The sequence below is a fragment of the Cucurbita maxima genome, unplaced genomic scaffold (assembly GCF_002738345.1).
Source record: "Cucurbita maxima cultivar Rimu unplaced genomic scaffold, Cmax_1.0 Cma_Scf00053, whole genome shotgun sequence".
NCBI lineage: Eukaryota > Viridiplantae > Streptophyta > Magnoliopsida > Cucurbitales > Cucurbitaceae > Cucurbita > Cucurbita maxima.
Window position 1 is genome coordinate 428,384 of NW_019272069.1, and position 15,281 is coordinate 443,664.

Consider the following 15,281-nt stretch of genomic DNA (forward strand, 5'->3'; position numbering starts at 1 on the left):
ACGTTTCACATTAGATAATATTTAAAATCTTTAGGACCAAAAAGAACATACCTTCCTGAATCTGTTATTTGTGATACAAAAGCAAGGTTTTTTTTTTCAAACCCGGAACATGATAAACGTCTTTGAGTAGAACACTCACATCATTCAAATCTCCTTCTTTCGTCACAGGATGCATTGAATTATCGGTTGTCATAATGGCCTTCATTTGAAAATGTGGACGAACATCTGATAGAAGAGTTTCGTTTCCAGTTTCATGATGAGAAAATCCAGAATCAACGATTCATTCTTCATTGTAGTCTATAAAGGCATGAGCACTTGCAGAAACACCATCTTGATGTACAACTGAGGTCACATTTGTTGGCTGGTCAAGAACCTCAGTAGTTAAGCAATGTTCCCAAATTGAATTTGAAGAACTTTTACTTTCATGTACAACATTTGTTTCTGATTCCTACATTTTAACTCGACAATTTGGCTTAATATGGCCTGGCTTTCCGCAACGATGACACACCACTTTCATCTGACAATCTCGTTTAAATTGGTCAGGTTTTCCATACTTATAACAAGCTTTAAATGGCTTCTTTGACGACTCCTCACTTCTGAATTGTTTCCCATTGGTTGATGAAGACTTTGAATGATAATTTTGTCTCCTTTGATCTTTGACATACAACACATCTTTTGACTTTGGGGAAAACTCGTTGCTGCTGGTCATTTTCTTAACCAAGGCTTCCTGATTTGAAAGAAGATTCTCAAGTTCAATTACCGTAGGCTAATTTTCTCACCCTTGTATTGCGGAAACAAAGAACATAAATTCTTTTCGTAATCCACGAATAAGATAACGCCATAATCGAGCATCACTCACTAGCTCCTCAGCATCTAATTATGAAATTTCAGAACATAGATTTTTCACTTTCAAGAAATATTCTTCAATAGAAAAATTACCTTGAGTTACCACAACTAGTTCATTCTCTAGAAATTGCAATCGAGTTGTATTTTTCTTAGTGAACAACTTTTGAAGGGTTTTCCACACTTGCTTTGGTGACTTTAAATCGCGAACATGATCAATATATTCCTTGCTAATAAGAGTTAGCAAGGTAAATAAGACTTTTCCACATTTGATCTTCCATTTTCGGCGTAATTCAATAGTCTGTGGAGTGTCGGCTGAATTTTTGTGTCATCATCTTCAATTAAATCCCACAAATCTTGTCCCTAGATAAGCTTCCATACATAACTTCCAATAATTATAATAATTGCCTACAAGCTTTTCCGTAGTTACACCCTTAGAAGCACTTCCACCATTCATCTCGTTGAGTAATAATATCAAACCATACCAAATTGGCTCTATACCAACTGTCACAATATCTCACGCTCAAAAGTGTGAATAAATATGAAATTATTATTACTCGAAGAAGAAGATAATACAGAGACAACTGAAATAATGAATTCCTTTACTGGCTGTGTTTTTACCAAACCTGAGGCTTCTATTTAAATTGAAATAAATCCTATAAATAACTCCTACAAAGATTCACCTGAAATACACATTCACATCTAATAAAAATGAATAGCATAACAACTTGACTAATTTCGTCTAACAATAAGTTGCACTAGTTCTGACAACCCGTTGCTCTCGTTGGTGTTGACGCAGAGCTTTAGGCATGCAAGTCATTTCTCCTCAGTGAGGAGTAGATGACCCTCCTTGTCGACAGCTGAAGCGGCATTCTTCTTCTGTTGCTCGACGTTGCGCAGATCGAGGGCGACCTGCAGCATATCTTCTTCACGATTTCTGTCTCGTTAATGCTCCCACCGAGAGTGGTGATGCTGTTGGCGAGCCCCGTGATCCACATTGAAAATTCATTGACGGATTCACCGTCCTTAAAGCGGATCTCCGAGAGCTCCTTCCGCAGCTGCTCGATGTTGGATTCCCGCACTCGCTACACACCAACCCGACGAGATAAGATTCCCTGAGAGACGCCAACATCTCTGTGGCACAGACCGCAATATGGCGGCGAACGCCAGCTGATCCTCCTAGTACTCGATCGTTTCTCCTTCCTCCGGCTCGACAGCGTGCCACAACCCTTGTGCCTGTAGGTTGACGCGCATCAACAAGGCCCACTCATTGTAGTTGGACCTCGTCAGCATCGGGTACTGCACAGGCGGTCGTCTCCCTGATCAGTCGCTCGATGACAACTCGAGGTCCCTCTTCGCGGTGTCGGCCTCTTAGTGGCGGTGATGGACAAGCTGACACTCGACGACAGCGTGGAGGAGTGAGCGAGCTTGCTCGAGATGGACCCCACGATGTGTGTATTGTTAGGTCAACGTTCTAACCACTCGAGCTATTCAACTTGGCTTTTGATAAAGTTGGCTCCTCCGCAAGGTTATGCCACCGGTGGATTAAACTAGGCTTTGATACCACTTGTTAACTTCTGACAATCGTGAGGAAATCGTCTACGGAATAAAAACGGCCGAAGAAAATTTGTTGGAAGAAAGAAAATAATGGAAGACTAACAGAGAGAGAAAGTATGCACTGAAGATTGTTATTTTTATTCACTTGACATATTTAAATAACCATCCTATCCAAAAATTAGGCACAAATCTTGCGCCTAAAGTTGACCCAAATGGAAAGCAAAAAATATGCGAGATAATCACAGAGCGGCCTGGAACACCATTATGGACTTGGGAGCCACCTACAACTACTTCATGACAGAGACCGAAGAAAAACGCTTGAACATCACAGTCTTAAATACATATGCTTCGGAGAACGTGTCTCTCTGCAGAAATTTATAATAAACACTTTAAAATGTAGTTATCCTTTGACATCACTAATTTAGGAGTTGCAAAGATAACTTCGATCAAGTTGGAGACTTGGTATAGACATATCGACTTTGTCATAGTCAAGATGGATGACTTCAAAATTGTGTCAAGGATGAACGTCCTATTAGAACACAAAGTCATTCTCATGCCCCTATTAAAATGCTTAGTAGTAATGAGGTCCAATAAGACACTATTTAGACAAACACCCATAAATCAAGAGTAATGAAAATGATGTCGGTACTACAGTTGAGAAAGAATATCTACGCTCGCTGCCATTGTTGTATTTGAAGAGGGGAGCTCGAGTGAGATCACTCCAACAGAAACCTCATGACCACTATAGGAACACCGGGATCCAAGACCAAAAAGTGAGAAAAAGCATTTATCTTCACATGGGCAGATAGATCATGAAATTTATGTTATGTCAGAAGTGAGACCGCCTGCCACAAATTAATGTCGTACAACTCAACTTGAGCTTGCTAAACTTTACAAACAACTAAATTACTTGTTAACAGTCGTGTAACTCCCTTAATTTTCCTATTCTAAATTAGTAATGTCACCACGTGCATGTCTTAAATACATATGCAAAAATTTATAATAAACACTTTAAAATGTAGTCATGAACTTATACATTTAACTAAAAAATAAGAAGTTAGAAATTACCGTCTTTTAATCATGAAATATAAAGAAAACCACCATTAACTACTAAATGTAAAACTATGCTTAATATCAAGCATACTATTGCTATATCTTGACCTATCTTGACTTTCATTCCCTTTCCAACATTCACGTCATTTGTGTAGGAAGCTTTACCTTTATCTGAGAAATATAAGGGTAGCATGTGACTTGAGTATTTTAAGAAATACTCCATAAGTCAATCCACTATTATGGTTAGTAATGCTATCACACAATAACATGATTGAGACCTATCTTTTAAGATCGTAACATGACCTTAGACTCTTTCTAGTTCCGGATAGGGTTGGATGTGTAGTACTACTCCACACACGGCCCACGTACACCCACACAGACCCACTAGGTGAGCTTGTATACGTACCCTCTGGACTTGACTTGGTTGGGCACAATGCATTACACGTCATCGAATACCATAGAAAATGAAAGACTTGCATGATATCATGACGAACATAAATATTGAAGGTACGCGTCCATTCTACCATAACATAAGAGGAAAGTATCTTGACTTCCATTCCCTTTCTAGCATTCACCGTCATCTGTGTAGGGAGCTTTACCTTTATCTGAAAAATATAAGGGTAGCACGTGACTGGAGTATTTTAAGAAATACTCACTAAGTCAATCCACTATTGAGGTTAATAATGCAATCACACACATAACATGATTGAGACCTATCTTTTAAGATGGTAACATGACCTTAGATTCTTTCCAATTTCGAATAGGGTTGGATGTGTAGTACTACTCTACACATGGCCCACGTACATCCACACAGACCCACTAGGCGAGCTCGTATACGTGACAATACATTGACTTGGTTATTTATTTTATCCTTTTATCCATGACATATTCCATATATGCATTGTGTATATATGACAATCATCATATGATCCATCACATAACTTTACATGACAATACATGAGATGACGTACATAGTAATTCATTTCATTTATAACCGATGTAATGGATATTACATGCATACATATCATAGCATCATATGTCATTACATAGAACACATACACATAATACAAACAACATGGTGCATGCAGGGGCCACGGGGAATGCACTATCATACGTCATTCAACTACCTTACTCCAACATTACTTGATCGTGTCACCAATTTATCTTTAATGAAATTTCGATTTTTTCATTTAAAATCCAAGTCAAACTATGTGAGCCCGTGACATCAATTTCAAATTCAAACTTTTGCAAAAATATATTTCTAATTTATAGTGAGACGTGTTGATTTCATGGTAACATTAGAGTTTTGCAAGAAAAGATTCTTGGAATGCTTATATATAATATACATACATTTTTATATATTAATTTTGATGGTAACCAATTGCAAGCACAACTCAAAACTTACTAATTAACGGGGATAGCTATACTTATGCATTTTTATTATATTAAATAGTGGGGATAGCTCAGTTGGGAGAGCGTCAGACTAAAGATCTGAAAGTCACGTGTTTGATCCACGTTCACCGCATTGGTGTTGAGAGGCATAACTCGACTATTTGAACTTAATAATTGACGTAAGCATAACTTTGCTAATTAGCCGGGATAGTTCTACTTATGCATTTTTATTGTAATAAATAGTGGAGTAGTAGAGATAACTCAATTGGAAGAACATTGGACTAAAGATTTGAAGGTCACGTGTTCCATTCATGTTGCATTACATAACTTGACTATTCAATCTAATAATAATTCGTTTGAATACTTAACTAAAACTAATTACATGCAAATAATCCCGTATCACTATTTAAAAATGCAATATTTAAACACTATAAAAATGACATTTTTTTTTTTTGTTGTGCAGGGTACGAAGTTCAATAGAACCAATGAGCCTAAACCCTTGTTCTTCTTAGTGTTTTTCATGATCTTCATATTGTTCTCAGACAACACGAGGCGCTGCTCAACTGCTCAATCTGGCCATGCACATATCGAGGTAAATTTATTTTTAGTTCCAATATTATAAATGCATTATACTATGCCACCCCATCTCTAATTATGCAACCTAGGTGCTCAAGGTCGTTGGAGATCATGAACATCAAGAGTTGACCTTGCCAAGAGGAAGATTGGGTAGGCCGGGATCGTCTCCGCCACATTGCACCTCAAAGTGTGGGAAATGCACGCCCTGCACCCTGGTTCTTGTGTCGGTGCCACCAGAAACTCCGATCGTGGGTGATTATTGCCCGTCAGTCTGGAGATGCAAATGTAAGGGCAAGCTCTACATTCCTTGATCGAAAAAGGCAAGCCCCTTGAATGTCGCCGCCGCTTACTTATGCTCTTATATGTTACATTCCCTTCTCGAAAAAGGCAAGCCCCTCGGATGTTGCCGCCGCTTATGTATGCTCTTATATGTTACATTCCCGGATCAAAAAAGGCATGCCCCCTGATGTCGCAGCCGCTTACGTATTCTCTTATATGTTACTTATTCGCCCATGAGCCGGCGCGAAAAACTATGAATTTACCATATTTTGGTGTATCCCCTATCATAGATCATGTAGGTGAATAAGATTATATACGAATATTTTATCATATATCTAATTACATTTCCTCACCAAAGACTCATATATCTAATTACATCACTGAGGACTTATTCCATCCAAAAATCTATCAATAACCTATTTAAAATATCAAAAATCTATCAATAATCTATTTAAAATACAATTTATACTAGGCTAGAAAGATCATTATAAAATTTATTCATAACTTATTTTTGTCTTTAGATAAACATAATATGATAGAAATATTCCGTCTGAGTTTTGCTAAGTTTCAGCTGTTGAAGGGCAGTTAGCAACAGCTGAAACTTAGATGGTAAAAAGTACCTACGGCCCAAGTACATCCAATGAAATCCACCCGAGATGAATCCAAGAGGTCAAAAGTTAAAATCTCTCCTTTGACCGTCTTGTACAATGAAACATTTGATGTTGGATTGTCTGTCTTGTTTCTCTGATTAAAATATTATGAGGGTTATCCATTCATATAGCGCTGAGACTATCACTGAAACTGAGACCACCAGCTTGTTGTTGGACGACAATAATTTCAGCATCACTGATGTGCTCTGCTTATGCCCACAATGACTGGCAAAATGATATGAAACAATGGAACCTTTGGTCCCCCACAGTCATGGAAGCAACTTCTTGTGAAGCAGAAATTTTCAAAAAAAAGGAATGTAAATAAAAGAGATATGTATTGATATCAGAATTTGACTTTCCTCCAAACAAGCTTTGTCCTTGTCTCCTCAAAACTTCTCTCAAAGTTAGCTCACTTTTATGTTCTTAATTATAAAGTTTGAGTTTGAAGCCTTATTCAAAGGGCAAGCCCTATATTCGAGCACAAACACGAGCAAGTTAGGCCTTGTTTAGTAACGTTTTCCATAGTACTAATCTGTATAATATCGTTCGTATGTGCTACAAGAGTTCGTGCATTGGAAGTCGTACACCTTAAGAGAGTTCATATGTCTAGAAATTGCAAATTTTCTTCTTATGGAATATTTTTTGAACCATTAAGAGATAATTTGAGATAATTTGGTTATCTAAAAGTCACGTGTTTGATCCAAGTTGACTGAATTACATATTATTAATTTTGATTATGACTAATTGGTCAAAAAAAAAAAAAAATGTTAAAGATTAAAAAGGAGTGTCAAATCTTTGTCTAGAATTTTATTTAACAAAATTGAAAGCATTCAAGGTCACATGTTATATTTAGCAATTAGCATAGATAGCTTAATTGGGATGAAAGTGACCTATTTTATTTAACAATTAGCAAGAATAGCTTAGTTGGGAGCGTCAAATTATGTATTATCAATTCATATTACTCAACTAATTAGTCTAAAATTTGTAAAAATTCATCTTATATAATTTTTTGTGAATTGGAAAGTGTCAAACTAACCGATTAGCATAGCTAGACGTGTAAATGTCACATGCGATATTTAGCAATTAACGGGGATAGTTCAGTTGAGAATGACCTATTTTATTTAACAATTAGTGGGGATAGCTTAGTTGGGAGTGGTCACGTGTTATCAATTCATATTACTCGAATAATTAGTCTAAAAATTTTAAATATTCATCTTCCTTAATTCTTTAGAATTAGCTTAGTTGTAAAGTATTAGACTAATCTACCACAGATCATGTGTCACAGGATGTGTTGTCCATGGCGACATTGCCTATTCCAATCCCTTTTACATGCTTTCATGTTAAAGTATTTCATGTTCGGACAATATGGGGGTGAATGACCGATTATCTACATCAGCCAGGGCTAAAATGCCCCAAAATGTAGTACTGGTGGAAGTGACTAGTTGTCGATTCTTCCTACTAGGGTTATATGCTATCAAAGCCATTGTTGCTGCCTATTCATCTTTAGCTTATAACATTGTTGTTTTAAAAATTGTTTTCAACTTATTTTTTCGCTCATGTTCTCTAAAACATTTCTCTCAGATGTGACTCGAGGCTTGAGTATACATGAATATTGTGGAGATCTCACAAGCAGAACAGTCATAAATTGGAGGTGAGGGAAGTGACAGACTTGAAATCGGAGGAGGGGAATGTGAGTCATCCCAACAGAAAGGTATAACTCCATACGCGGAGATCTCACAAGCAGAATAGTCATAGTCAAATCCGAGACTCCTTGTCTTACTTCACATGCAAGGGGACCCATAAAAAATTGGAATGCCCACAGAAGGTAGCATTATACACATTCTAAGAAAAACTCGAAGTGAATTTAGAAGTCGAGTATGAGACAGTTGAAACAGAAATATCGTTAGTTAAGAATGTTGAACACCCCCACGTGAGAGGACTAAAGTACTTGTTCGCTCTCAAGAAGAGAGTGGAAGAGATAGAGGAGCTAGTGGAACATGATATTATATATGTCAAGGCTCGAGATAATCATAGAGTGGCCAGGAACACCATTATCGACTCGGGAGCCACCCACAACTTCATGGTGGAGACTGAAGCAAAATGCTTGAACATCACAGTCTTAAATACAAATGCTTTGGAGAACGTGTCTCTATGCAGAAATTTATAATAAACACTTTAAAATGTAGTCATCCTTTGACATCACTAATTTAGGAGCTGCAAAGATAACTCTGATCAAGCTGGAGACTTGGTATGGACAAACCGACTTTGTCATAGTCAAGATGGATGACTACAAAATTGTGTCAGGGATGGATGTCCTATTAGAACACAAAGTCATTCTGATGCCCCTATTAAAATGTTTAGCAGTAATGGAGTCCAATTAGACGACTATTCAGACAAACACCCATAAACCAAGAACAATGAAAATGATGTCGGTACTACAGTTGAGAAAGAATATCTACGCTCGCTGCCATTGTCGTATTTGAAGAGGGGAGCTCGAGTGAGCTCACTCCAATAGAAACCTCATGACCACTATAGGAACACAAGACTAGAAAGTAAGAAAAAGCCTTATCTTCACATGGGCAGATAGATCAAGAGATTGATGTTATGTCGGGGACGAGATCGCCCGCCTGCCACAAATTAATATCATACAACTCAACTTGAGCTTGCTAAACTCTACAAACAACTAAATTACTCGTTAATGTTGTCTTAAATACATATGCAGAAATTTATAATAAATACTTCAAAATGTAGTCATGAACTTATACATTTAATTAAACAACTAGAAGTTTGAAATAAACAGTCTTTTAATCATGAAATATAAAGAAAACCACCCATTAACTACTAAATATAAAACCATGTCTAAAACCATGCATACTGGTGCCCTATCTTGACCTATCTTGACTTCCATTCCCTTACCAACGTTCACCGTTATCTATGTAGGGAGCTTTACCTTTATCTGAAAAATATAAGGATAGCACGTAACTTGAGTATTTTAAGAAATACTCAGTAAGTCACTCCACTATTGGGGTTAGTAATGCAATCACACACATAACATGATTGAGACCTATCTTTTAAGATCGTAACATGACCTTAGACTCTTTCCAGTTCCAGATAGAGTTGAATGTGTAGTACTTCTCCACACATGGCTCACGTACGCCCACACAGACCCACTAGGAGAGCTCGTATACGTACCCTCTAGGCCTGACTTGGTTAGGCACAATGCATTATACGTCACCGAATACCATAGAAAAGGAAAAACCTGCATGATATCATGACGAACATAAATATTGAAGGTACGCGTCCATACTAGCATAACATAATAGGAAGTATCTTAATGCACATGACATACATACATGCATGGGTCCCATGATTTTCATTCATAACATAACATTAATCTTATTTATTTTCTCATTTTATCCATGATATATTCCATATATGCATTGTATACATGACAATCATCATATAATCCATCACATAACTTTACATGGCAATACATGAGATGACGTACATAATAATTCATTTCATTTATAACAGACATAATGGATATCACATGCATACATATCATAGCATCATATGTCATTACATAGAACACATACACATAATACAAACAACAGGGTGCATGCATGGGCTACGGGGCATGCACCATCATACATCATTCAACTACCTTACTCTAGAAGTAAGATCACTTACGTGATCGTGTTACCAATTTATGCTTAATGAAATTTCGATTTTTTCATTTAAAATCCAAGTCAAACTATGTGAGCCCATAACATCAATTTCAAGTTCAAACTTTTGCAAAAATATTTTTCTAATTTATAGTGGTCCATGTTAGAATTCATGGTAACATTAAAGCTTTGCAAGAAAAGATTCTTGGAATGTTTATATATAATTATACATACATTTTTATATATTAATTTTGATGGTAACCAATTAGTGGGGATAGCTATACTTATGCATTTTTATTGTATTAAATAGCAGGAATAGCTCAGTTGGGAGAGCATCTGACTGAAGATCTGAAGATCACGTGTTTGATCCACATTCACCGCATTGGTGACGAAAAGCATAACTCAACTATTTAACTTAATAATAATAGTGAATATTTCTTTATGAGTTAAGCAACACATTATTAATTTTGATTGTAATCACTTGCTGATGTAAGCATAACTTTGCTAATTAGTTGGGATAGCTTTACTTAAGTATTTTAATTGCATTAAATAGCGGGGATAGCTCAGTTGGGAGAGCGTCAGACTGAAGATCTGAAAGTCACGTGTGTTCGATCCACGTTCACCGCATTGGTGTCAAGAGGCATAACTCGACTATTCAAACTTAATAATAATAGTGAATATTTCTTTATGAGTTAAAAATTAATAACAAAGCTACCCATTATTAATTTTGATTGTAACCACTTGTAAGCATAACTTTGATAACTTGCAGGATAACTCAATTGGGAGAGCATCAGATTGAAGATCTGAAGGTCACATAGTCGATCTACGTTCACCGCATTTGTGTTGAGAGGCTTAACTCAACTCTTCAATATTCAGCCAGCTAACCAAACATTGGAACAATTTGGTACTCTTAAAATATCAACCCATGAGAACCCAATACTTAACTAATTGCATATAAATAATTAGACATCATGTCATCACATACCTAGAAATTAGGGGAAAATGCCCATTTGCTAAAACTTTCCTTTACTATTTATAGCATATTTTTAAAAAAATGCTATAAATGATATAAAAAGCTTTTCTAAAAACTTTATTTCCTTTTTATAGCATATTTTTAAAAATGCAATATTCAAACACTATAAAAATGACATTTTTCTTTTGGTGTAATCAGCAAGCGCTCTTGTATTATATCTTGATTTTGGAAAGCATTAAAGGGAGCACCACAAGGCTTGTGAAACAATCAAATTTGGTTGTGTATGAAGTTCAACCGAACCAATAAACCTAAACCCTGTTTCTTCTTCTTAATGTTTTTCATGATCTTCATATTGTTCTCAGACAACACAAAGCGCTGCTCAACTGCTCAATCTGGCCATGCACATATCGAGGTAAAGTTATTTTAGTTCCAATATTATAAATGCATTATACTGTGCGACCCCATCGCTAATTATGCAACCTAGGTGCTCAAGGTCGTTGGAGATCATGAACATCAAGAGTTGACCTTGCCAAGAGGAAGATTGGGTAGGCCGGGATCGTCGCCGCCACATTGCACCTCAAAGTGTGGGAAATGCACGCCCTGCACCCCGGTTCTTGTGTCGGTGCCACCAGAAACTCCGACCGTGGGTGATTATTACCCGTCAGTCTGGAGATGCAAATGTAAGGGCAAGCTCTACATTCCTTGATCGAAAAAGGCAAGCCCCTCGGATGTCTATGCTCTTATATGTTACATTTCCTGATCGAAAAAGGCAAACCCCTCGGATGTCGCCGTCGCTTACGTATGCTCTTATATGTTACTTATCCGCTTATGAGCTGACGCGAAAAACTATGAATTTACCATAGTTTGGTGTATCTCCTATCATAGATCATGTAGGTGAATAAGATTATATACGAATATTTTATGGGCTCGATCCAGACTAAAAATCTATCAATAACCTATTAAAAATACAATTTAAACTATGCTGGAAAGATAATTAATAAAATTTATTAAATATAATTTACTCTCAACTAAATTTTAAATTTGAAATTGACATACAAATATGTTAACCCATTAAATACAAAAAAAAGTTTTCATTCATAATTAAAATTCCTACGACTTTCCACTCTCTGCTAGGGGACTTAATTCTACTTTTTAATCTAATAATATTGAATATTTCCTGTGTGAAATATTTATTTTCCTTTTAAATTTGATAACAAAGTTACATTGTGACACTCAACTAATTAGCGGGATAGCTCTATTTATGCATTTTTATTGTATTATTTAGTGGGAATAGCTTAGTTGGGAGAGTTAGAGTTGGATTAAAGATTTGAAGACGAAATGTTTGATCCACTTTCACTGTAATGGTACCAAGAGGGGCATAACTTGACAATGCAATCTTAATAAATAGCGAATTTTTTAGGATATTTTGGTTGAGAAAGCGTAAGATTTGAAGGTCATTGGTGAATATTTTTTTTTATGATTTAAACTTTGATTACGAAGCTACCCATTATTAATTTTAAGCATAACTTAACTAATTATGATTTAAACTTTGATTACGAAGCTACCCATTATTAATTTTAAGCATAACTCAACTAATTAGCACGCAAGCATAATTCAATTAATTAGGAGGGATCGCTCAGTTGGGAGAGAAGATCTAAAAGTCAATCTACATTCACCACAAAGGTCACGTTCTTCATTTTGTTACACGAAGTACAAAAGGGATTACTTATCTCATGTCAATTTTAATATCTTTTAACCAAGATAGAGATTATCATGGAATGTTTAAGTAATCCAAATCCATATTTGATTATATATATAGGTATAGATATGAATGAACACTTTGAAATAGGAAACGAGTGGGTATGAGCTCACCTCAAAAAAATAAAAAAATAAAAAGAAAGAAATTTAGTGGTTTGTGTTGGACATGGAATAAAGACAACAAAAATTTAATATGATGCCTTTTCCTCTCCCATCAATTCCCACAATTTCCACAAACACATTCTTCTTTACTCACAAAGTCAAAGCAGACAAACAACAACTGTACTGTCCCCATACCCTATGTTCATCATCATCATCATCCTCCTTCCTTTCCCTCTTCATCTCCCTGAACAATAAACCCTTTGTTACACTTCCAAATCCATAAATCCGTTCGAACTTTAATAAGAACATGTTTCAAATTCGTTTTAAAATAGTTAAAATCACTCTCAAACATGTAGTTACTTAAAATGACTAAGAACATGTTTTAAAGTGATTTTTATAAACCCGACAAATATCAATCTCGATTCATCATTTTATTTCATTATCCCACTTCGATCTTGATTTTTGAATCAACCCTAAACTTAAACTATCATGTTGTGCAAAATTTTGGCGTTTAATTTCGATTTGTTTAAAAGACACTTGAGAACATAAACGAGAGTCACTCACCTATGGATCTTTTGCAATGAAGAACTGCATCATAAATTGAGTTCTCAGAATCACAAGAAGATCTTCTCCATTCATCACAATACTGATGAGCTTCTCTTGTAATGGGACGACGAGATCCGCCTTTACCATTCCCATTCCCTTCTACCCTTTGAACCCTTCTCAAAATTGGCCTAAAAAAGCTCAAGTACTTCTCAAAAATCTGCCTTGATAATCTCCGGCACGACTTCCTCAACGAACATGATGACTCCAATTTCCCTAGTGGTTCGGCCGTGAGCTTAACGGCGGGTGAACCAATGATCCCAAGCGCGCCCTCGTACGCCTGCAACTTGAATTTAGACACAATAGAGATAGTTAAGAATTGGAATAGGAGAGAGAGATGCATACAGCTGGGACAAGATAGCCATTGGAGATGAGCTGGTCGGCGTGAACGAGAGGGAGCGATGGCGACCGAGAGATAGCAGGGAACGCGAAGTCGTGAGAAGTACGAGAGGTAGTGAAGTAGAATCTCTTGGAGGGTGGCATTGTAGGATCCATCTCAATGAAGGAAGCTTCATCGAGAGAGGTTGTGAAGGAATTGCGACGGCTTTCAAAGGATGATCTGATGTTCACCAACCAGCTGTATGAGAAGCTTTCAATGGATAGGGGCCGAGAAGAAGCTTCCATGGCTGACATAGCTGAGACCTCAATTCTATGAACTATTGTTTGCTATGGAGGAAGATATCATATAGTTTTTATTTCCCAACTTTTCTTACTTTTTTCTCTTATGAGGTGAAGATACTTTAGAATGAACCCGAGATCGAGATAAGAAGTTTAATTAAGAATAATAAAAATTGACAAGTGTTTTGACTCGTTCTAGAAGTTGTCGATAAGTTTAATTGGATAAGAATCAATTCATTGACTTTTGACCTTTTAAAATGATAGCGGGTGTCTGAAATATGTATAAAAAAGATTTTTCACTGGTACCCCTCTATTTATGAGGTTTCTTTTAGTTTCATAATAAGAATGAGTGACGGTATTCGATTTAAATAGTAAATACAAATAAAAATTTAATAGAATTATTTTTTTATATCTTCTCGACTAATATTAATCCAGCCCATTTCATGTGATAAATGTATAACTAAAAACATAACAATTTTATAGTTTAAAATAAATGAAAAAGATGGGAAAAGATAACTTTGTCAAGTCATGCCCAGGTATTCCATAGAAGCATACAATTTTAAAAATATAAATGTCAATGGAAAAGAGCCATGTTTCATTTTCTCTAGTCCCCATAATAGTTTTCTACTACCAAGAAAATAAACTTAACTCAAACATGAGCGAATAAAGGTAAAGTTAAATCTCTCAAGTTGTCTCATAATCAGCTTCTCTATTCTGATCGTCACTCTTGTTTCTGTATTACATTCTTGACTTGAAAATCATTTTAAAAGTGAGATGAACTTTTAAGAAACTTCTCTATTGAGGTCAGATATGCCAACTATCGTATAACTAATCAAATGAAATCAAGGAACCAAAGTGATTAATAACGTGAAACACGTGTAATTTTTCACCTAAAGTCATGAAACTCTCCTTTTGAGGTCAAATATGCAAACCATCATATGACTAATCAAACGAAATAGAGGAACCATAATACGCAAAACACACGTGTAATTTTTTCACCTAAAGTTATTTTAAGCAATCACCACTTGGAGTGACCATTAGTGGTTGGTTCCCACATTAATCACTACTTATAGTGTTATAGTGATCATTAGTGGTTGGTTCCCAATTACCAGATTCACTAACCTTTACCCCAACCTTCTCGTTGATCTAAACAGGATCAAATATACCTCATATTTTCGCTAACAATCGAACTAAAAAAAAAAAAAAAAAACC

At 36.1% G+C, this 15,281-nt stretch overlaps 1 protein-coding gene and 2 non-coding genes across 3 annotated transcripts; 2 read left to right on the forward strand and 1 right to left on the reverse strand.

Moving 5' to 3' along the window:
• Positions 1 to 4,905: 4,905 nt before the first annotated feature.
• On the forward strand, positions 4,906 to 4,978 carry TRNAF-AAA. The gene has a single exon. It is a non-coding gene; the product is annotated as a tRNA-Phe (tRNA).
• Positions 4,979 to 10,567: 5,589 nt separating this feature from the next.
• TRNAF-GAA lies at positions 10,568 to 10,642 on the forward strand. Its single transcript has one exon. It is a non-coding gene; the product is annotated as a tRNA-Phe (tRNA).
• A 2,100-nt stretch (positions 10,643 to 12,742) lies between these two features.
• LOC111471562 (probable membrane-associated kinase regulator 6) lies at positions 12,743 to 14,176 on the reverse strand. The gene is made up of 3 exons (XM_023117294.1): positions 13,797 to 14,176; positions 13,413 to 13,731; positions 12,743 to 13,092 (listed from the first exon to the last, which is right to left on the reverse strand). Exons 1-3 carry the CDS (start codon positions 14,082 to 14,084, stop codon positions 13,085 to 13,087), a joined length of 615 nt encoding a protein of 204 aa, XP_022973062.1. The 5' UTR covers positions 14,085 to 14,176; the 3' UTR covers positions 12,743 to 13,084.
• Between the last annotated feature and the right edge of the window lie 1,105 nt (positions 14,177 to 15,281).